Source organism: Mastigoproctus giganteus, chromosome 7 (assembly GCF_048544385.1).
Source record: "Mastigoproctus giganteus isolate SK-2022 chromosome 7, ASM4854438v1, whole genome shotgun sequence".
In the NCBI taxonomy this organism is placed as follows: domain Eukaryota; kingdom Metazoa; phylum Arthropoda; class Arachnida; order Uropygi; family Thelyphonidae; genus Mastigoproctus; species Mastigoproctus giganteus.
This window is the reverse complement of record NC_143581.1, coordinates 162,634,764-162,659,694: the sequence shown is the minus strand read 5'-3', so window position 1 is coordinate 162,659,694 and position 24,931 is coordinate 162,634,764. Positions and strand designations below refer to the sequence as shown.

General features: G+C 38.0%; 1 protein-coding gene across 1 annotated transcript in view; it reads left to right on the top strand.

The window, feature by feature from the left end:
• The window catches only part of LOC150083300 (uncharacterized), a 300,614-nt gene that overhangs the window by 30,340 nt on the left and 245,343 nt on the right, over positions 1-24,931 (top strand). The window contains exon 5 of the mRNA XM_090378469.1: positions 4,124-4,176. Within this exon, the coding sequence (XP_090234595.1) occupies positions 4,124-4,176 (53 nt within the window). The remainder of the gene's footprint in view (positions 1-4,123; positions 4,177-24,931) is intronic.

The window sequence follows — 24,931 nt, the reverse complement described above, 5'->3', positions numbered from 1 at the left end:
AAACTCTCGGAGTGAGCTAGATGATTTTGTAATAACTGAGAGGAAAGTGGAGGAGAAATTGTTGAGGATAAACATAAAAAAGGCACCCGGGGTGGATGGGATCTATCCAGTTATATTAAAGGAGGCTGCAAAGGAAGTAAGCAAACCCTTAGCCATAATTATGAGAGCTTCTTTGGACTCAGGGGAGGTACCCATAGACTGGAGATGTGCAAGTGTGACCCCAATTCACAAAGGAGGATCAAAGGCTGACACAAGTACTTATAGACCTGTGAGTTTAACTTCTGTTCCAGGAAAATTAATGGAGGCACTGGTTAAAGAAGCATTGCACGATCATCTAGACAAGACTTCAGTTATAGCTCGGACACAGCATGGGTTTGTAGCCAGGTGGGATGGAGCAGCAGTACGTAGTACATGCTTCTTGATTAGACCGGGGTTCGAGCCCGTCACCACCAAATACGGAGGATGCGGAAAGGTCAAGAAATGACCACTCCATATCCCGGAGCAATATGGCCTTAGTTGCTAATGCTCCTAAAAACCAAATAACAAACAACATAACAAACAGCATGGGTTTGTTAAAGGGAAGTTTTGCCTGACCAATTTGATTGGATACTATGATGCAGTAACAAAAGAACTGGATGCAGGGAATAACTTTGATATTATATATTTGGATCTTAGAAAGGCTTTTGATACTGTTGCACATGGAAGACTACTGCACAAATTGGAGCAGTGTGGCATTGGAGGCAAATTGCTGCTATGTATAAAGAGATGGTTGAGGGGTAATCAATGGACACTGCTCATCGTGGACTAATGTTATTAGTGGAGTCCCTCAGGGTTCAGTGTTGGGTCCGTTGTTGTTTTCTGTATTTATAAATCATATTGTTGATGGTATATCAAGCTTAATGTCCAACTTTGCAGACGATACGAAGATTGGCGGGGTTGTTAAGTGCACTAATGACAGTTCGCTGCTGCAACAGGATCTAGAAAGGTTGAGCAGATGGGCTTCAAGGTGGCAAATGAAGTTTAACATTGACAAATGAAAAGTACTACATATGGGAAACAGCAACCCCAGAGCAACGTATCAACTCTGTGGTGACTACACTGACAGTGGTAGAGAATGAAAAGGACCTCGGGGTAATTGTGCAGGCAGATATGAAGTTCTCTGAACAGTGCAGATGGGCTGCAAGAGTAGCTGATGGTGTCTTGTCAATGATATACAGGAATTTTTCTAGCAGGGATAAGGAAGTGATTGTTCTCTTGTATAAGGCAATGGTCAGGCCACGCCTTGAGTACTGTATATAGGTCTGGAGGCCTCATTTCAAGAAGGATGTAGAGCTGCTGGAATGAGCACAGAGAAGGGCAACAAGATTAGTGAATGGAACAAAGGGTTGGTCTTAAGGAGAAAGGCTTAAGTTTTGCAAATTACAGTGTCTGGAGACTAGGCACTGGCAAGGTGATCTGATAGAAGTGTATAAAGCCTTGAATGGTTTGAGCATGCTCAGTGCCGATGGGATTCTTCCTCTCACTCAGAATAATCACCTGAGAGGGCATAAATTCAAATCGAGGAAAGACAGATGTAGGACAGATGTGCGGAAATTTGCCTTTAGCCAGCGGGTAGTTGGTTGGTAGAACAGACTTCCATCCCTTGTTGTGGAAGTTGATAGCTTAAATAAATTTAAGGCTCAGCTGGACAGGTATTTGGACAACCAGAGGGGGTGGAATGGGAGTGGTTTTTTTTGGTTGATGCTGCATAAGCTTGCTTTCTTGCATTATATGCCTCTACTAATGCTAAATTGCTAATGCTGATTTTAATGCAATGGACTACTTAAGAAGTTCCCAAAATAAAAGTACATAATGAATAGCTTTGTAATTATTTCAATTGGACTGTACAAGAAGGCTGTTGTTGTTGTTATTTTTGGCGCAAGGGCTTACAAGAAAGCCATTAATGTTTTGTCTCCATGCAGTGAATTGTATTTTCATTATTCTGTTAGCATTATTACTTTACATTGCTACTCACCGCCATTAATTTTTTAATTCTGAAGTCCCAAAAAGGACTTCAGAATTAAAAAATTCTGAAGTCCCTTTTTGGGACTTTTGAAATTTTTGTGTTATCTAAGAATTAATGTATATAATAAGATATTTAGAAATGTGATTAATTTTAATTACTTAATCAATTAATTTTAATCCACTTGAATTATTATAAAGTGTTATCATGTGTTAAAGTTAACAGTTTGCTATTAAGCTAAAATTCCCACATAACACAACTACTTACTAATTGGTGATGTTTCTGATCATTGTGTTAAATCCTATCAGCAGCTCTGAGGATTGGGTTATCAATGAGACAAACACGAAGTTTGCATACATACTGAGTTTACAATAGGATCTGATAATAACATGGAAGATGAATTGTATGCTACAGCTGCCCAGTTATGTACTGCAAGTATAGGAATGCAGTTCTCAGTTTGACTGCCATCTCATCACAGGATTCTTTTGCAGTCTCTATACTTAAGATGTATGCTATGCTTGTGTGATTTAATCTGTTTTTAGAATATTAGCATTAGCATTAGTAGAGGCATTTGATGCAAGAAAGCAAGCTTATTCCGCATCAGCCAAAAAAATAAAAATAATAAAATAAATAAATAAATAAAATAACCACTTCCACTTCACCCCTCTGTTCGTTTGAAATACCTGTACAGCTGAGCCTTAAACTTATTTAGGCTATCAACTTCCATGACAAGGGATGGAAGTCTGTTCCACCAACCAACCACCTGCTGGCTAAAGGCAAATTTCCGCACGTCTATCCTACATCTGTCTTTTCTCAATTTGAATTTATGCCATCTCAGGTGATTATTCTGAGCAAGAGGGAGAATCCCATCAGCATTGAGCATGCTCAAACCATTCTAGGCTTTATACACCTCTATCAGATCACCTTGCTCGTGCCTAGTCTCCAAACACTGTAATTTGCAAAACTTAAGCCTTTCTTCGTAAGAGCACCCCTTTGTTCCATTCACTACTCTTGTTGCCCTTCTCTGTACTCGTTCCAGCAGCTCTACATTCTTCTTGAAATGAGGCCTCCAGGCCTGTATGCAGTACTCTAGGTGTGGTCTGACCATTGCCTTATACAAGGGAATAATCGCCTCCTTATCCCTGCTAGAAAAATTCCTATATATCATTGAGTTGGGTTGTTGGGTTTTTTTTTTAGGAGCATTAGCAACTAAGGCCATATTGCTCCGGGATATGCGGTGGTCATTCCCTGACCTTTCCACATCCTCCGTATTTGGTGGTGACGGGCTCGAACCCCGGTCTAATCAAGAAGCATGTGCTACGCACTGCTGCTCCTTCCCACCTGGCTACGGAGACGCCGATATATCATTGACAATACACCATGAGCTACTCTTGCAGCCCGTCTGCACTGCTCAGAGAACTTCATATCTGCCTGCACAACCACCCCAGGTCCTTTTCATTCTCTACCACTGTCAGTGTAGTACCACAGAGTTGATACGTTGCTCTGGGGTTGCTGTTTCCCATATGTAGTACTTTACATTTGTCAATGTTAAACTTAATTTGCCACCTCTCAGCCCATCTGCTCAACCTTTCCAGAACCTGTTGCAGCAGCATAGTGTCAGTAGTGTCCTTGACAACCCTGCCAACCTTCGTATTGTCTGCAAACTTGGACATTAAGCTTGATATACCAATATTTATATCTGATGAGCTTATTTATAGTAAATTATAAATAAACTAAACCTTTGTGCACAATCCAATTCACTGTTTAACAGTTCATGTGGCTTTATTAGTGTTATTTGTAGTTAAGAATAAATCTGTAACGGATTTTATCTGAACTATAAATAACACTAATTTAACATGAATTGCTATATAGTGAATACAAATTACAAATAACACCAGAAAGTTTTTTTTTGGACTCATCTTAAATGCTTTCACAGTCCACTGGTTGAGAAACACTTATTTACATGATTCTGGTTATTTGTTAAGACCTTCTACAACAAATGTCAAATTGTACAAATAAGAGACAAATTTTTAGCTATCCTATTAATATATAGAATACATTTTATTTTATTAAACCTTTGCCAATTATTAGCTATCAGTTATTTATTTCCTTCTTTTATAGGTAAATGGTGCATCAAATATATTAGCTGAAAGTGAATTAGAAGCAGATAAAGGGTAAGATTTCATGTCCTCAACCATGTATATTTATTTGAGACAAAATATTAATAAGAATGTTGCATATATATAATTTATATATTGCATTCCTTCTTCATTCTGTTAGTTTTAATATACCATAGGCTGCCAGTTCTCTAGGTTTACGACAGAAAATCCATTTTTTTGATACTTGATTTGATCCCCTCTTCATTTCACCATCATAACAAAATTAGTAACAGTTTCTCTCCATCTTTTTTCATAGTAAAACTATGCTAAAATCATGATTTTTAAAAAATATATTTATAAATTTCTGCTTGTTTTTGTTAACAGATTGGCTATCAGATGTGCTAGATTACATTGCAAAATGGGAATGCAGGATTAACAGCATTGTTCTCTGCAATGTGCAACTATTTCATTGTATTCCTTCAGTAAGATGCCAAGAAAATGCAGTGTAAAATTTTAGAAGACATATACAAGATTACAAGATTTTCCATGTATCTTAAAATCTGGAAGAGGTAACACATTTTCTTTGTGTACTCTACGTAGATGTGATTTTTTGATTTCAAGTGGTGGGAAATGGAGTGTCATGAGACATTTGTAGACAAATAATCATAAGGAAAACATATTATATAGGAAAAAAATTCAAAAATAAATATAGAAGTTCATAGTGACAGTGATGCTGTCTTACCTGCCAAATGTTTATTCCCATCATTTATCACAGAACTTAATCTTTCTCCGTGTTGTGCTAATCATGCAGGTGTATTGTTCAGAAATGCCTTAATAGTACATCCAATAGTAAGATAGCAAAAAAATACAATTCTGGAAGAACAAAATTAGCAAGTTTTATTGGTGAAATTGTACACGTAGAGAAAGAAGAGGTAGCAATGGCTTGTTTTATAGCCATGTGTCCATGGCTGTAAAATACTACACTCATTCAGTGCTCTAAGGGAGAAAATATATCAAAGTGAACCTGTGCCACTTCTTACATACACTTTATTAGTATTAGCAATGGCACCATGGTGCAAGGAAGCCTATGGCTTATGCTGTGCACCAGCCAAAAATAAATAAATAATAATAAATTAAAATAAAAAATAAAATAACAAAAAAATAAATAAAAGAAAATAATAAGAATAAAATAATAATAAGAGAAAAGGAAATGGACAACCTATGCGTTTCCTTCCTCCCGAAGATAATTATCCAGCTGACCTTTGAATTTCCCTGAACCGTTAGCCTCTACCATCCGTAGATAAATATCCCCTTCCCCCATAATATGAAATTATGGCACCTTGTAAGAATCATTTATAAACATAAAAATTTCATCCTCATTCATTTTGCTTATGCCTCTCAGAGCCTTAAACACCTCAATCAAGTCTCCTCTAAGGTGCCTAGTTTCCAAGCTCTGCTACCCACATATTCAAAGTCTTTCCTCATATGGACTCCCTTTTGCTGATCTCACCAGGCAAGTTACCTGTTTCTGGACCCTTTCAATAAGCACAATGTCTTTCTTTAGGTGCATACTTGAACACAGTATTCCAAGTGTGGTCTAACAATAGCCTTATATAATGGGATTATGATATCCTTATCTCTACTAGCAATTGTTCAATAAATCATTGATAGGACACCAGGGCCTTACTTGCAACCAGTCTACAATGCTCAGAGAACTTCATATCGGACCGTATCATAATACCCCAAGTCACTTTCCTCCACTACCAGCTTTAATTCAACTCCTCCAAGTGTAAAAGTTATTTTAGTTTTACTGTTCCCCAGGTACAATACCTTACACTTTCCTGGATTAAAGCATAGCTGCCATTTTTCTGACCATCCCTGAAGTCTGTCTAGGTCATTCTGATGAAGCTCTGCTTGGCGGCAATCATTAACTACTCTACCAATCTTTACATCATCTGCAAATTTAGACAACACGCCTTCTATCCCTTCATCGATATCAGTTATGAAAATCAAAAACAACAGTGGTCCTAATACTGATCCTTGGGGAACCCCATTTTTTTTACATCAACCCAATCTGAGGAATATCCATTTATCACATACCCATCTGCCTCCTGCCCTGAAGCCATTCAGCTATCCATCTAAGGATTTTCCCTGTGATTCCAACCTGTTCCAGCTTATAAAGTAACCTCTCATGTGGGACTGAGTCAGATGTTTTGCTGAAATCCAAATAAACAATGTCGAAATTATTCCCAAAGTCCAGCTCTTGAGTGACCTTTCAAAATCGCTACCCAGATTAGTTAAACATGATTTTCCCTTTACAAACCCATGCTGAGTATCCTTTAGAATTCCATTTCTCTATAAGTGATTCTGAATTCCACCCTTGATCATTGTCTCCATGATTTTCCCTACTACTGAAGTTAGAAATTACCAGCTCCTTTTGGCAGTGGGAAATTACCAGCTCCTTTTGGCTGGTAATTTCCCACTTCACTCTTAGAACCTTCCTTATGTATTGGAGATACATTGGCACTTTTCCAATCCAATTGGAATCGCTCCCGAGTCCAGTGAAGCTCTCATAATTTGCCTCAATGGTTCAATGCATTCGCTTGCCACCTCCCTTAAGATTATTATCAGTATATGCCATCAACCCCAGGAGCCTCACTGGACTATAAGCTCAAAAGTTTTTTCATTAAATAAATGTGAAATTTCAATATCATTAATTACATTTTTTTCAACTTCACTCCCATAATTTCTCGTTGACATAAAAGGTTTTTCTTCTGTAAATATTGATGCAAAATAACTGTTGAGTTCATCTGCAGCTTCAGCTGACATATCTAATACTATCCCACATTCATTACATAAGGGTCCAATCTGATTTGTTCTTCTCTTCTTTGCATTTATATATGTGATGAATCCCTTATCCCCACTCTTTGCTCTCTTTGCCAGCGATTTCTCATAATCTGTCTTTGCCAGCCTAACCTTTACTGCGGCACTATTACAGATCAATTTGTAGCTGTTATAGGTTTCAGTACTTTTTATTGCTCTGTAACTTTTCCATGCTGTCTTTTTCTGCTCAAGTAATCTGGCAACTTCATTATTCATTCAACTTGGAATCCTCCTCATGGAGTATTTTTTTAATGGTATATATGCATTCAAGGTTTCTGTGATTAATGTTTTAAAGGTATACCATAATTCAATTGTATTTGTTCTCTGTGAGATATCTACCCAGTTAATAGAGGCCATGTAGCATCTTAAGCCGTCATAATTTCCTTTCCTGAAATTATATCCCATTCCCTTGCCTTTAACTACTGCTGTCTCTCTCTTTGTCTTCCACCGTAGAACTCTGTGATCACTTTCTGTCACTGGTTCCTGTACTGTCAACCCTATTATGTCATCTGGTTCATGATTCATGATGATGTCTAGAGTATTCTTTTCCCTAGTACTTTCCCTGACATATTGATACAAATAACAATCATCTAGGTTGATTTAAAAATTTTGTCCCTCATGTGGAGTTTCCTTCCACTCTAATCAATTAGAGCCAAATTAAAATCACCTATAATAAGACATTCACGCTTACTTGCCCATTCCATTTGCATATAGAGGCTCTCATCGTAATGTTTACAATCACCTGGCCTGTAGATTACTCCCACTGTCATTATGCCTTTGCTTCCAACTATCTCACACCATACAGATTCTATACATGCGAAATGTCTGAATCTGGGAAAGCTTTCACCGTACTCAGGCTCCTTTTGATAAGAAGCATGACCCCAGCATCCCCTTCTATCTTCCCTATCCTTCCTAAATACATTATGCATACTGTACTGAAACTCATTATCTGCTATCTCAGGATGGCACCACGTTTTCGTAAGCCCTATTTATGTAAGCGTTACTTGTCCTAACCAGCAGTCTGAATTCACTCATTTTATTAACAACACTTCTGACATTATTATATAAACAATTAAGAATTAGTGTTCTTGTATAGTTAACTTCCCTGACTCACCCCTTAAAGTTATTTAAGCTGACTTCCCTGGCATTTGCTACCTGCTCATTTGAAATGTTTCTGCCCTCAGAACATCTTAATAATATGTTCTGTTGCATTAACAAACAAGAACTCTTGAGGTATGCGCAAGTGTTAATTTGACCAATATTATCAGATAAATATGTATCTATATTACCCTTGTCCCCCAAACTAGCAGGTTCCTTGAACCTTTAAGGTATCCTCAATAATACTGGCAAAAACCCTTGCGCCACCTTTGTTTAAATGTATTCCGTCTCTACAAAACAGATTTCTTCTACCTACAAGTGCGGGCCAAGCTGATAGAAATCCCCCCCCCCCCAAAAGCCTTGCAGAGTCCTTCAAGTCTTGAGTTAATCCACAAGGTTTTCAACATATAATCCCTCTTATCGTGCCTGGGGAGAATTGCAGACACATAGACATTGTGACCTAACTCGCGGAATTTCTTCAGCATGGTCCTATATTTGTCTAACAAATTGTCAGATCATGTATGCTTAATGTCATTAGTCCCCACATGAATAATAATATTCTCTTTACCCCCTTAAAATCTGACAGTTTGTTGGTGACATCATTAATATTTGCTCCTGGCAGACATACCCTTCTTGTAGTCCACCTATCCTTATTACAAAAAATATTTCCTGTTTCCCTGACAATGGAGTCTCCTAATAAAACTAGGTCCCTTAGAACCAGAATAGTTTACACTTGGTTATTGTGTTCTGGGGCCCAAATTGAGAGTGCATCACGTGGTAGGTTACTAGAGTTTGAGTCCCTGACGAGTTCCCAGTTACATTATTCTCGAGGGCAAGCACCCGTTTTTACAGTGACTCATTGTTCTAGCAATGCACCAAATTGTAACTTAAGATCGGTGCACTTCTTACAGCAGTGACAAAGAAAATAATCTCCAAGTGAGCTAGGATTATCTACTAGGTCAACCTTGCCACAGGTTTTGCAAAGGATAAAATCATGACTCACACAGAAATTGCCATCAGTTATTTCTGGAAGAGTCATGGCACCCTCTGACGAAGTGTTCAAGGTGGATCTTGTAATAACCATTTTAAAATTTACTAATTATTAATAAAACTTTCAAAGAGTTATATTTATAATATTAAAAAACAAACTATTACAGGAAAAAAACTTATTAAATTAAACTTTACTAAATAACCTTTAAAATCCTGCTCTACTTCACTAATCCTGCTCTAATTCCCTCTTTTCTATACTGTTGCTATGAAGATCTCTCTCTCTCTCTCTCTTATTCATCTTTCTACCTGTTTGTGTTATGGAAAAGGGTGCAGCCGCTTGAGGGTTCTGATTATTTGAAGTTTATTCAAATGTTGGGTATAAAATTGCTTTTTAGAAACTAACTTTAGTATTAGTATAGGCATATAATGCAAGAAAGCAAACTTATACAGCATCAACGGAAAAAAAAAAAAAAAAAAAACCTTCCTATTTCACACTTCCATTCATTCCAAAAGATTTTCCAGTTCTTCCTTCAATTTATTTAAGCTGTCAACTTCCACAATGACAGGTGGAAGTTTGTTCCAGCAATCAACCACCTGCTGACTAAAGACAAATTTTTGCATGTCTATTCTGCAACTGTCTTGCCTCAGTTTGAATTTATGTCCCCTCAAGTACATAATATAAGCAAGAGGAAGAATCCCATCAGCATTGAGCTTTCAAACACAAGGCCTTATACACCCCAATTAGATCACCACGCAGATGCCTAGTCTCCAGACCCTGCACAAACTCTAGACCCTAGTCTCCAGACCTTCCACAAACTGCAGTTTGTGGAAGTTTTTCTTGGTAAGAGCAACCATTTGTTCCCCTCACCAATCTTGTCACCCTTCTCTGTACTTATTATTATTATTATTAGCCATATGGTGCAAGGAAGCCTGAGGCTTATGCTGCACCGGCCAAAAAAAAAAAAAATTTCCCTATTACCCTGAAAGAGAGCGAGAGAAGTAGAAAGGAATCACCAAGAAAGAGAAGAATGATGATATCCAGCTAAGGACCCTGGGTGTGCCAAGCCCATACTCACCAGATGTGAGCCCCTGGGGGTAATTTATCCAGCAGCTCTACATCCTTTCTACAATGAGGCCTCCGGACATGTATGTAGTACTCAAGGTGTGCCTTGTCCTGATCTTATGTTAGTAGAGAAATTGACCATTGACCTATCTTATACAAAGGGATGTCAACTCCTGATCCTGCTAACAAAATTCCTCTATAGCAGCGGTTCCCAACCGGTAGTTCGCACTAAAAATTCTGTAATAGCATGTGCTTAGATTTACATAGGTATATTATTGTAAACTACAAAATATAATTAATAATAAACAATAATGTGAAATAAAATTAAATAAAAATTAAAGAATTGCCAAGGAAAGAAACCACATCTTCCACAATTCCTTATAATTACTTTACTATCTTACAGTATATCATGTTAAATAAATATCTAAAATTATTTCTCTATTAAATGCCTAAGAGTATGAAAAAGGTTGTTTATGCATGGGTACTACACTTTCATCTTTTCTACTACCCAGGTAGTATGTATGCATCGTTTGATTATATCTCATATTGTGAATACTTTCACAACGAGTTGCCGAGGTATTGTACTGCTTTTATTAAGTAACACTTCACCAGTGGAGAAGACTAATGTCACTTATTCTCGGCGGATACCACCACCAAGACGGGAGGTTTTGGGGGCACCACCCCAGATGTGGGAACAATATTCCATGGTAGGATGGATTTGAGATTTCTACAGAGTCAACTGTTTGGAAGAAAAGTAACACCAAGAGCGAAAGACAAAACACAGTTTTTTGGATACAGAGGAAGCAATATTTTTATTATGTTTTATGACAAATGAGATTAGAAGTCAGGGCAATCCCCAAGACCTTGCCTAGAAATCGGAGTGTAATCGAAGATAAGCATAGGAGCAGAGGAATTCTTTTTGTGAGATATAAGATAGGACTGAGTTTTGGAAGAATTAAAATTAAGTTTTCTTTGCTCCACTGTCGCATTACTTGAAATCGGCATTTAAGGATTGACAGTGGATACTCGAAAAGTTGAAGCTGTTTGAGCAAAGTTTCTCAAACTGGAAGGTGAAAAGCAATGTGCTATCACCACAAAATCAGCAAAACATAGGATTTCCGGTCGATGGAAGGAGGTCATTAATATACAAGAGGAAAAGAGTGGGAGAAAGAACTGAACCTTGGGGAATATCAGCATTAGTGGAGAAGTTAGAAGACAGAGCCGTCTACCCTCACCCGCAGTGAGCGGTCAGGGAGAAAACTGGATAACCAATTACAAAGAACAGGTGGAAAACCATAGGATGGAAGCTTATTTAGAAGACCTTTATGCCAAACACTATCGAAAGCCATTGAAATGTCAAAAGCAGTGGCTTGAGTTTCACCAAACTTTCCCATTGAATTTGTACGTAGATGGATAACACAAGCCAGAATATCGTCAGTGGATCGACACTGACTGAATCCATATTGGCGATCGTTGATTTCTCCATTACTTTGGAAAGAGTAGAAGTAATTGCAATGGGATGATAATTGATTGGGAGGGATTTGTCACTCTTTTTAGGAACTGGCTGGATATGAGCAAACTTCCAAACAGAAGGAAAAATACCACTGGAAGAAAGTGAAACAAGACAACACAAAACAGGAGTAATTTCAGGGCCAGTCTATCTGCAATTAATCCCCAGGTCATTCATTTTCATTCCCTACTACCCTGACTGTAGTACAGCACAGTTGGTACGTTACTCTGGGGTTACTGAAACCATTATACAGTACTTTGCGGTTGTCAATGTTAAACTTCAGTTGCCACCTCTCATCCTATTTGCCCAACTTTTCTAGATCCTGTTGCAGTAGCATACTGTTGTTAACAATCCTGCCAACCTTTGTATTGTCTGCAACATTAAGCCTGATACACCTTTATCAATATCATTTATAACTACAGAAAACGACAATGGGCCCAACACTGAACCTTGGGGAACTCCACTAATAACATTAGTCCACAAAGAGCAGTGTCCATTGATTACCATCTCTGTCTTTGCCATTCATCCATCGTTTTATCCATAGCAGTAACTTGTCCTTAATTCCATACTGCTCCAATTTGTATAGCAGTCTTCCATGTGCAACAATGTCAAAAGCTTTCCTGAAATCAAAGTATATGATGTCAAAATTATTTTTTGCATCCAGTTCCTTTGTGACCACATCGTAGTATCCAATCAAATTGGTCAGACAAGACTTCCTCTTAACAAACCCATGCTGTGTCTGAACTATAACTGCAGTCTTGTCTAGATGATCCTGCAATGCTTCTTTAATTAGTGACTCCATTATTTTCTCCAGAATACAAATTAAACTAACAGGTCTGTAATTACTCATGTCACTCTTTGATCCTGTTTTGTGAATTGGGGATACATTTGCACATCTCCAGTCAGTGGGGACCTCTCCTCAATCCAAGGGTGCTCTCATAATTATGGCTAAGGGTTTGCTTACTTCCTTTGCTGCTTCCTTTTATATAACTGGATAGATCCCATCCACCTCAAGTGCCTTTCTTATGTTTAATTTCAGCAAATATCTTCCACTTTGCTCTGAGTTATTACAAAATCATCTGCAAGAGTTTAATTCACCTCTGGCATTCCACTCCCTGAATAACTCCTCATAACTCCTCAGACTGTAGAAGCAAAATACTCATTTAGTTTTTTAGCTACCTGAGTAGGGTCATCAACAGTCGAACCATTGATATGAAGTGAATCAATCTGATTCTTCCCCTTCCTTCAAAAAAAAAGTGTTTACACACACAAAGAGGCCTTTGCTCTTCTTCTTTGCATCCTTTGCCAAAGATTTCTCATAATCTACCTTCGCTTGCCTATCTCTCCTGTGACGTAATTACAGACTAACATATCTACCATAGGGTTCTTTGTCGCGTGATCATTTATATGCATTCCATGCATTTTTCTTCTCTGCCACAAGTCTCATTAGTTCATCTGACATTCATTTAGGCCTAAACCTTGAACAGTATTTGTTAGTTCGTATGAAAAGCCTAGTAGCCTCCAAGATTAATTCCTTTAATGCTTCCCATTTAGAATTTGCTGTTGTTGACATCATCATTTGGTTCGACTGTATAGAATTTAAAAATTGTCTGAAACCACTGTAGTCACTTTTATGAAAGCAAAAATCCTTCCCTTTACCCCTGACATCTTTCAGTAAATCTTATATCAGTACACTGTAATCACTACCACCTAGTGGTTCCTTTATCTGCAGATTCTTAATTCACAAATAATGACTGCTGATGATCAGATCAAGAGTATTACTCCATCTGGTTGCCTCTTAAACATGCTGTTGTGGAAAATAAATCATCCAATAAATCCACAAGAGCCTTGCTAGTGTGCAAGTGACCAATCCACAAGTTCCAGTCAATATCTGGGAAGTTAAAATTCCCATTATAAGACATTCTGATTTAATGGCCCACTATTTCTCTTCACAGTTGTTTATTGTACTCATCATAGTCATTAGGCTTGTAACACACTCCTCTCATTTTTGCTTTCCCAGCACTTATGTCACACTAAACTGACTCAACATTGCACTGTTCACCCATATCAACTGAATGCACTGCCTTAGTTTTTGTGTTTCTTAACTAACAGCATAACTTATCCTCTCTTTGTATCCTGACTATCCTTTCTGTACACATGGTACTTCCGCAATTCCAGTTCTGTATTCCTTATAGCTGTGTGGCACCACCTTGCAGGTATTCCAGTAATATCTGCCTTTGATGCCTTGACAAGCACTTCAAATTCATCAAAAGCAAGAGCATTTTTTTTACCTTTTATTTAAAAAATAGTATTTTTGTCCTTTTTCTATTTTAAAGATTTCTATTGATTACATGTACCCTGATTCAATTTTTTTATATTCTTTTATTCCAGTAAATACATGGTACACAGTAATCTCCCCCATCCACTATTTCAAAAATTATCACTAAGATATGAGAAACAATTGTTTTTTTCAAGTAAATTAAAAGCACATTTCAACATATGGTTTGTTAAATACTATTAATAGTAAGTATACATGAAGTGCATGTGCACGTGTACAAATATACACAGGTGAGTCATGTAACAGCCCACATCTATATATATAAAATGCTTAGGTATGCTGCCAAATTTTTCCAACTGCTAATTGTTGCCAGCACCCATTCACTTGGTTCACCTTGCATGACCACCATAATACCGGGCATTCTTTATGAATTTTTGTACTAACGTTTTTCGAATGAAGAAATGCCTGAAAGCTATCAATGTATGTTTATTTTATCTGTCTTCAATTTTAATAAACTGTTCTAGGTTTTAAGAAGTGTAAAAATGGCTGAACAGTGCAAGAACTTTGAGAAAATGTAGAAGAAATGCTAATGAAACAGAGGAGAGATCTACTAGACTCTATAACTACAAAGAAGGACAGAAAATATTGAAGAAAGAGAAGCAAGATTGGAAATGAGAAGACGGGCAAAACGCCGTAGGATTAATCAAATAGAAGTACTGGATGCAAATAATCAACAAGCTGTAATTAATGTGGAAGAGCATGACTTAGGAAATATGTTATAACTGTGAGTATTGCAATGCAAGATATTGGGGACATGAGTTAAACACATTGAATAAATACACTAAATGCTGTCGTGACGAAAGGTTTCACTTGACCCATTGTCTAAGACACCTACTCTATTACGAGAGCTGCTTACAAGGGGATACACGTGAAGCAGCTCTCGTAATAGTCTCGTCGTACAACTCAGCAATGGCATTCGCATCAACAGGTGCAGAGATTAAATCACCACTTGGAAATAGCCCATACTGTTTTACCATTTGGTCTCACTGCTATATCCAAACAAGACAAATAAGCCAGGATATGGACAACTTGATATTTTCAATTCTGCTGAAGCAACAACAAAACAGCTTGAAAACAATCAAACCAAGGGTGTAAGGCTGAAGTAATGCAACAATTGGACAAGGTACTGTGACAAGTTAACCCATTTTCTGAGTCATATAGACAAATGCATCAAATAATCCAGGCCAATCCAACAATGAATGTGTGCATGGCATTTATAAAAAATCCGGACTTAGATAGGAAACGATATAATGCACCTATATGCAAAACGGAGGTTACTGCAATATTTATTGGTGAAGACGGGGAACCACCTGCAAATAGAGACATATGCATATATCCTACAAGTGACTACTGTAGAACTGTTTCATTGCTAAACAAAAGTGGTGAAGACTGAGGGATCTAGATTAAACTATTTACTCCATAATCAGAAAGATGGCTATGTTATATCAGGTACAGCTGGTATGAAATATTGTCTGTATATATTTGAAAGTCTGAAAGTGATAAGTGATCCATGTTTCATAACATGTGGGTCACTTTCAGATAAATTCAGGACCAAAAAAAAAAAACCAGCTCAAATAAATGTGTTGGATTCCAAATAATTATAGGGCTATGTCTGTTTGAATTTTAAAAATTGACAATGGAGTTTTCAACAATAAAAAAAATAATCAGAATATGCAAACAGCAAACATGTACCTTCAGCTGCATGATATGTAAGTAAACTGTGTTTTTGAAGATAATAAAGCTCTCAAAATCTTATAAAACTACTGGTATTATTATGTTTATTTGTGAACTGGAAATATGTATATAATGGAGTCAAATGTTTTGTGATATTTTCTTACCACTTCTTCAGTGACTGCAAAGACAGTAATTATTATTATTATGGAATTAGGAATATAAGAGAATTTAAATACATCACTTCAACATATGATTTGTTAAATCCAGTAAACCCCCGCTATTCGCGGTTGCTGATTTAATATAAAATGAAACCTAAAAAAATTTTAAAATGCCGTGAACATTTTCCGCCATAAAAAAACATGGGTGTGGCTAAAATTATCTTTCCCGGTCAAAACAGCGCTCAGTGGGTGGGAGGAGAGGGGTGACAAAATCACGAGCATGGATGTTTCTCGCTAATCCTTGTTCAGTATGTGTTATGCGCTTGTCATGGAAGGTTTCATCGTTTGCTTTTATTTTATATGCTTATAAATTTATCAATTTATAAATTGATATGCTTACAAAAGTGATAAATCTACCGTTTTGCAGTGTAAAACAGACTTTTTCGAGTGTGTTAACGGAAGAAAGTGACTTTATTTGGACAAGTTCTTTCTAACCCGTACAAAAATATGGCTATGAATAACAAAGGAAATGTGAAAAGATCAAAGAAGGTGATGACATTAGCGAATAAAATTGAGTTATTAGACAAAATTTCTAATGGTGAAAGTGCCTCCTCAGTGGCAAAACATTATAAAATCAATGAGTCAACGGTATGATCAATCAAGAAATCAGAAGAAAAAATCCGCCGTAGTGTCTGTGAAAATGCGCTAATTGCTTCAAAAATTTGCTCTGTAACTCGTGATGTTAAATTAGAAAAAATGGAAAAAGCTTTAAATCTGTGGATAGAAGACCGAACTCAAAATAAAATTCCGTTAAGTTCACTCATCATTCGTGAAAAGGCAAAACTCCTTTATCAACACTTTAGCGAAACTGGTGATAGCACTGGTGGGATAAGTTTTTTAGCTAGCAAAGGCGCTGGTTTGAAATTTCTAATAAATATTACATTTAATATTAAATTGTTTCTTATTTTCATTTCGATGCCATAAGCTTGCATTTCACTATGTACTGTCTGTGTACATAGTCATATTATGAAGGTACATATAATACATACATAGACAAAATTTTAGACTAGTTTTTCTTATATACTGTATTTCATACTTTGGAACGGAACCCCTTTATTACTATGGGAGCCATAACTCAGTATTTGCGTTTTCGGCATTCGCGGCATTTCTCAGGAACGTAACCCCCCGCGAATAGCGGCGGTTTACTGTACTCCTATTAGCAGATGAAAACGGACCCTATTAATTCCATAGCTGAAAGGATAAAAACAAAATTAAAACTTACTCACACAGAATAAAATTAATGATACCACTTACAAACAACTTCTATCAAATCCTGAGTCCCCATCCTTGTTCAGAAATATCAAAGTACACATCGCTAACTTTCCCATCAGACCCATAATTAACAGTAGAAACCACCCAGGGTGAAATGTAGCCCAATGGCTAAAAAACATCACACCAGGCTTACCTATAAATCTTAAAATGATAAAAAAAAAACCTCGCAATATTTACTCAACCAGCTAGAAAATACTAACATCAATAATGACAATCTTCTAGTCTCCTTTGACATTGATTTGTAGCTGTTATATGACTATAATAGCTACAAACTGAACTGTAATAGTGCCACAGAAAAGGTTAAGCTGGCAAAGGCAGATTATGAGAAATCGCTGGCAAAGGGAGCAAAGAAAGGGAATAAGAAATTCTTCACATATATAAATGCAAAGAACAGAACAAGAGAACACACCACTTAGACCCTTATGTAATGGACATGGGATAGTATTAGATACCCAGCTGAAGTTGCAGATGAACTCATCAGTTACTTTGCATCGATATTTACAGAAGAAAAACCTTTTATGTCAATGAGAAATTATGGGAGGGAAGTTGAAAAAAATGTAATTAATGATGTTGAAATTTCACATGTTTATTTAATGAAAAAACGTTTGAGCCTACAGGCCAGTAAGGCTCCTGGGGTTGATGGCATATACCCTATAATCTTAAGAGAGGCAGCAAGTGAATGCATTGAACCATTGAGGCTAATTATGAGAGCATCACCGAACTCAGAAGTGATTCCGTTGGATTGGAAAAAGTGCCAGTATATTTCCAAAGTAAGGGCGGTTCTAAGAGTGAAGTGGGAAATTACCAGCCGAGTAGTCTAACTTCAGTAGTAGGGAAAATCATGGAGACAATGATCAAGGGTGGAATACAAGATCATTTAGATAGAGATGGAATTCTGAAGGATACTCAGCATTGTTTTGTAAAGGGAAAATCACGTTGAACTAACTTACTTAGTTATTTTGACAGAATCACTCAAGATTTGGACTTAGGGAATAATTTCGACATAGTTTATTTGGATTTCAGCAATGCATTTGACTCTGCCCCACATAAGCAGTTACTTTATAAGCTGGAACAGGTTCTAATCACAGAGAAAATCCTTAGATGGATAGCTGGATGGCTTCAGGGCAGGAGGCAGAGGGTTGTGATAAATGGTTATTCCTCAGATTAGATTGATGTAAGAAGTGGGATACTCCAAAGATCAGTATTAGGACCACTGTTGTTTTTGATTTTCATATATGACATTGATGAAGGGATAGAGGGCATGATGTCAAACTTTGCAGATGATGTAAATATTGGTAGAGTAGTTACTGATCACCGCCAAGCAGAGCTTCGTCATAATGACATAGATAGACTTCAGGAATGGTCAGAAAAATGGCAGCTCTGCCAGCAAAGTGAAATCCAGCAAAGTGAAAGTATTGCACCTGGGGAACAGTAACCCCAAAATAACTTATACACTTGATGGAGTTGAACTAAAGCCAGTAGTGGAGGAAAGGGACTTGGGTGTTACGATACGGTCAGACATGAAGTTCTCCAAACATTGTAGACTGGCTGCAAGGAAGTCCCATGGTGTCATATCAATGATTTATCGAACAATTGCTAGTAGAGATAAGGATATCATAATCCCATTATGCAAGGCTATTGTTAGACTACAATTGGAATACCGCACCTAAAGAAAGACACTGTGCTTCTCGAAAGGGTCCAAAGACGGGTAACTTGCCTGGTGAGATCAGCAAAAGGGTGTCCATGTGAGGAAAGACTTTGAATATGTGGGTTGCAGAGCTCGGCACTGGGCACCTTAGAGGAGACTTGATTGAGATGTTTAAGGCTCTGAGAGGCATAAACAAAATGAATGAAGACAAAATTTTTATGTTTATAAATGATACTTGAACAAGAGTCCATAATTTCAAGTTATGAGGGGAGATGTTTAGACTGCATTGCAGGAAGTTTTATTTTAGCGAGCGAGTTATAAATTACTGGAATAAGTTTCCTACATGGGTGGCAGAAGCTGACAGTTTAGGGAAATTCAAATGTCAGCTGGATAATTATCTACGGGAGGAGGGAAATGCATAGGTTGTCTATTTCCTTTTCTCTTATTATTATTTTATTTTAATTTTCTTCTTATTATTATTATTTAATTTTTATATATACAGGGCGTCTCAAAAATATTGGTACAAACGTTTAGGGGAAGTAGGTAACATCTAAAGGAATGTGAATTGCATAGGAACCCATAACCGGAAACGCCATGGGAAAGTAGTAGCAGAGGCACAAGAAGCAGAAATGACACAAGACAGTAATTAGTGGCAAACATTTATTTGACATAATATTAACAATGGAGTACGAGATGGATGCATTTCATGATGTTACAACAGATGCTCGAAGGTTCCACCATGAGACGCGATGCATGCATAACACCAATGCAGCATGTATTGGCGGACACGGTCGAACACACAACTGGAGTTTCTTAGACAGTAGCAGCAGTGCAGATGAGTCTCGCCACGAGATCCATTTCCGTCTCCACAGGCGATTCATACACAATAGATTCGAGGGCCCCCCCCACAGCAAGAAATCAAGGCTCGATAAATCAGGTGAGCGTGGGGGCCAGGCAACGAGTCCACCATGGCCAATCCATCAACGCCCAAAATGCCTGTTCAAATGGTCACGAACACACCTTCCATAATGGGCAGGCACCCCGTCATATGTTGCATCTCACATTCGCTGGAACATCGTCAAGTAACCCTGGTAGAACTTGTTCAAGAAAGATTCGATATTTAGTGCAGTTCATGCAGGATGGTAACAGGTATGGGTCAACTAAGGAGTCACTGACCATACCTGCCCACATATTTATTGCGAAGCGATGTTGTGCCACATGGGGGCGCACACCGTGTGGGCCCTCTGCTAATCCATACACTAGATGCATGTCTGCCAGCTCACAGTTTGTATATCGATGCATGCCCTTTGTGCGACGACTACTGCTTGAATTGAGTAAACCAGAAATTTTCCCTCTCGCGAAGTGATGAACAGTGCCCTGTACCGACTTACGTTGACGTTTCCGGTTATGGGTTCCTATGCGATTCACATTCCTTTAGATGTTACCTACCTCCCCTTAACGTTTGTACCAATATTTTTGAGACACCATGTATGTATGTATACAGGGTGTTTCAGTTAAACGTTTCAGAACTTCTAAGAGGGGTAGGGTACATCCTGACAACTCGAAATCATATAACAATGTGGGGTCGGAAATGCTTTCCTGAAGCGGTGTTGTACACAGAAGCACCATAAAGAAAAGAGACCGTAAGTGAGAAATCGTTTTAATAATACATGAAAAGAAGCAAAAGGTACATGGATTAAAGTAAGTGTTCGAAGTTTCTTCCACGGGCTACAATGCATGCCTCACATCTCCGACACATGGACATCCGAACATTCTGGAATACTCCAGGCGAATTTCGAATTTCTTCGGCAGCTACTGCGATTCTTGCAACCAGCTCCTCAGCATTGTCAACAGGGGTGTCATAAACTAGCGATTTCATATGACCCCAGAAATAAAAATCGGGACCACCACGTCCACCACGGGACCACCACGTCCGATCCACTGTTGACCAAATGTGACATCCAGGTAGTTACGAACATCTCCGCTATAATGGGCAGGGGCTCCATCGTGTTGGAACCACATTGTCTGTTGCGTCGATGCAGAAATCTGTTCATCTCTCAAAAGTTGTGGCAATACTTGCTGCAGAAAGATCAAGTAGATAGGTCTGGTTAGACGACACGGTAACAGGTAAGGTCCGATGAGGTGATCTCCCATAATACCGGCCCATACATTGACCGAAAATCGAATCTGTGCTGCACGACGTCGTATTGCATGCGGGTTCTCGACCGCCCAGATATGGTCGTTATGCGTGTTGAAAATTCCTTCCCTTGTGAAGGATGCCTCATCGGAAAACAACACTTCAGCAGGAAAAAGGGGATTTGTAGCACATTTTCCAAGGTACCACTGTGCGAAAGCAATACGAGGTGCATAATCCTCCGGTTGCTGTGTCTGGACACGCTGCCTGGAGTATTCCAGAATGTTCGGATGTCCATGCGTCGGAGATGTGAGGCGTGCATTGTAGCCCGTGGAAGAAACTTCGAACACTTACTTTAATCCATACCTTTTGCTTCTTTTCATGTATTATTAAAACGATTTCTCACTTACGGTCTCTTTTCTTTATGGTGCTTCTGTGTACAACACCGCTTCAGGAAAGCATTTCCGACCTCACATTGCTATATGATTTCGAGTTGTCAGGATGTACCCTACCCCTCTTAGAAGTTCTGAAATGTTTAACTGAAACACCCTGTATATATATATATATATATATATATATATATGTTTTTTTTTTTTTTTTTTTTGGCTGGTGCAGCATAAGCCATAGGCTTCCTTGCACCATGTGGCCATTACTAATACTAAATATATTTACTCCTGGCATTGGTGTACATGCAAGTATACACTCACCTGTTCTTACTCTTAGTTATCCTAACACAGCCCATGTATTTACTTGTTCCATGATGACCCCCAGCAGATCTTGAAATCCCCAGCACCTTGCTTTTGAGGCTGCTGCTCATTCCAGTAGATGCAGTGCAAGAATCACTTTCACCTCTGCCTGCGGCTACTGTTAATCTATTAGTCTGTGAATCCTCTCAAGCTCGCAGTTTTCCAACCTACCTAACACTGCCTCGATATCATCAGCAAATATTCTTGCATCCTTTCTATTTAAGTGTATCTCATCCCTGTAGAAGCAGTCTCTCTTGTTAGCAACACTGACCACACTGAAAAATTCTACCCTATTAGCCATGCACAGAGTCTCCAGGGCCGAATTGATTGAAAGACTCATCATATATTCCCTCCTATCATGTCTAGGCAGAATTGCAGACACTCAAATTGAACTCTAACTCACAACTTTTTTTCAACATTGACCCGTACTCGTTAAGTAAGTCCGCAGATCTCCTATTCTTGATGTCATTAGTGCCACAGTGTACAACAGTATCACTTTTTGTACCCTTTAAAGATATCTGCTCTACAACTTCATCAACCTTTGAACCTGGCAGACATACTCTGGTACTATTCCACCTATCCTTTTTGCATAATATATTTCCCATTTTTCCCAACAATAGAGTCACCGACAATAACTAGCTACTGTGGAAGCAGCTCATTTGCCTGGAAGATTGCTGCTGTATTGCCTGATGCACAAGAGTGAACTCGGCATTGAGTTGGGCAGCTGAGAGCTTAATCGGTCCACCATTTTAATTCTTTTGACTCTTCAAACTCTCTTAGATGCCCATTAGAATGCTGAGTTGGTGCTTAATTTCTTCACACACTCTGCACCTAGCCCACATAAAAAGGTCCCCCTTAGCTAGATCATGTCCTGCTCCATAAAGGTCTGCAAATATTTCACAAGTGGCACACTTTTTACACTGTGATGTGTTGGAGAATCACCCTCTTCAGTTCTCCTCCGAGCCACAACACTCCCGTTGCTTTGCTGCTCTAGTCTGGGGCATGATTTCCATTCAAATACGATTTAATTGATTAATTGATAATACTTCACTAAGCTAATAGATTCCTAAATGCAGTGATATGTGTTACACTATCTAATTTTATGTTATACCTTATGCTATCAAGTTTGAGATGTACGTTTGATTATACTGTAATGACCACAATGTTAAATTAGTTGTATCCATACTATACACTAAAAAGATATATGTCCAACAAGTGATCAGAACCTTCGAGCTACTTATTTATCACAATTAAAACTGTACTGTTCCTCTGCACTTACCCACAATAAATTGCTTAGAGCTGCACACCTATGCAGACATCACTTAGCAATGTCACTTTAAATTTAGTTTTGGTTTCCAGCCAGTTCTGGTTTACATATCGTTTATGAACATTTTATGTCTGTGTGATTGATTTTAGTTTACCATGTAGGTAGTTTCAACTTCTTTTTTTTTAATGGCTTCAAAGTGATCAAGTTAGCAAATGCTAATAATGCAAAAAAAGATAAAATCACTGGAAAAGCATGTTGTTAGAAACTAAATTGGCCATTCTGAAATGACTGGATTCTGGAACCAGACTGACCTGTGCAGTACATTTGATTTGGTAGAACATTTGATGTAAGGTAGCAACTCCTTTAAGTGCAACGAAATTAAATTGATCTAGACCGTCAGTCATGATTCAGATGGCAAATTGTAGGACAATATGTAGCATAGAATTCCCTTAAATTCTACGATAATTCAAGAGAAGGTAAGTAGTGTGCTTGAAATTTGAAGAACAATTTGCTGAATGGAACCACAGCTGAACCTTTCAGTACCAGCAAACTGCTGGTTTGATAGTTAGTGTTTTAACCTACATAACATTGATACAGTCAGTCCTCGAATAGCATGATAGTTGTGTTCCTAGAAACCCTCGTGAAATGCAAAATCGTTCAATATAAATAACAGGCCCTATGGGAAAAATAGGGTTAGGTGCCAACCACCCAAGATTGAACACACATTTGTAACCAAAACATTACCAAACATAATAAATAATCGTAATAAAATATTGCTAATGCTTTTGCTTCTATCGTAAGCAAACTTGTTTTTTGTTTGATTTTCTATCGAAACAGATGACAGCCGTTCCATATCTTCCAATTCTTTGTGTCTTGATCTAATGGATTTTAATTACACTTTGAGTTGTTCCTGCTATGAAAGTTGTTTTTATGCATCTTTCTAATTCTCAGCGTTGCCGCATTTAGGCCTGTAGCACATGCAGTATCACATGGTCTTTCATTTCGCCCAAAGCGTTTCACAATTTCATATTTTTTCTCTATCGACAGAGGCGGACTGGCCATAAGCCTTACCGGGGAAACCCCGGCGGGCCGGAGGCCGGTGTGATTTTGGCCATAAACCATAATATGAGGCCACTATAAATTTTCCCAGGTAAGAATTTTTGATCCAGTCCGCCTCTGTTTATCGATATTGCTTTTCCTTTTCTTTTTCTCTCTGAATCTGCAGTGTCTTCACCAGGACGCTTCCTTTTCACACCTTTTAAGTATTTTATTCATTTTTATGGAGTAAAGCACAATTACAAAACGAGGAGGCATGCTTGATACACATAAACAAAGCTGCGCACGTGTAGCAACTGAATAAACAACACCGTAAAGGCCACTATTAACACCTCACATTTTACTGAAGCACATTTCTAGGGGTTACTACCATAAAACAATAAAAACAATTTCCAGTTGCATTTCTGCTAGTGGAATCTGTTATAAACTGGTAGTAAACTCGATTTAATTGCATTTGCAATTATACCGATAGCTGGAATTGTGGTGGTTTATACGTTATTATGGTGAAATGTGTTTCCCCTTCACTGATATAAAAAACATAAATACATTTTGAGAATCTTCTCTTCATTCCTATCGTGTTGCATTCGTTTGGGATGATTCTGCATTCCACTGCCATTTCTTGTAAACACAAAAGCGAATCGTGCATAAGCGAATTCGGTTCATGTTATATAAGATATCGTTCCTCTATTTATAAATCATGTATGATCGAATTCTTGTGGGAAAGCAGCCATGTGGGGGTGCTGAAGAAGCCACTTTTAGACATTATTGAAGAAGGAGACTACATCTCTCAACAGGTATTTAATGTTGATAAATGTGGCTTATTTTGGAAATGCCAAATAGAACTTGTATTTCCAGGGGAGAAACATCTAAATTATCAAAAAGTAGATTAGTGTGATGCTGAATTGGGAATGCTGCAGGCATCTTCAAGTTGAA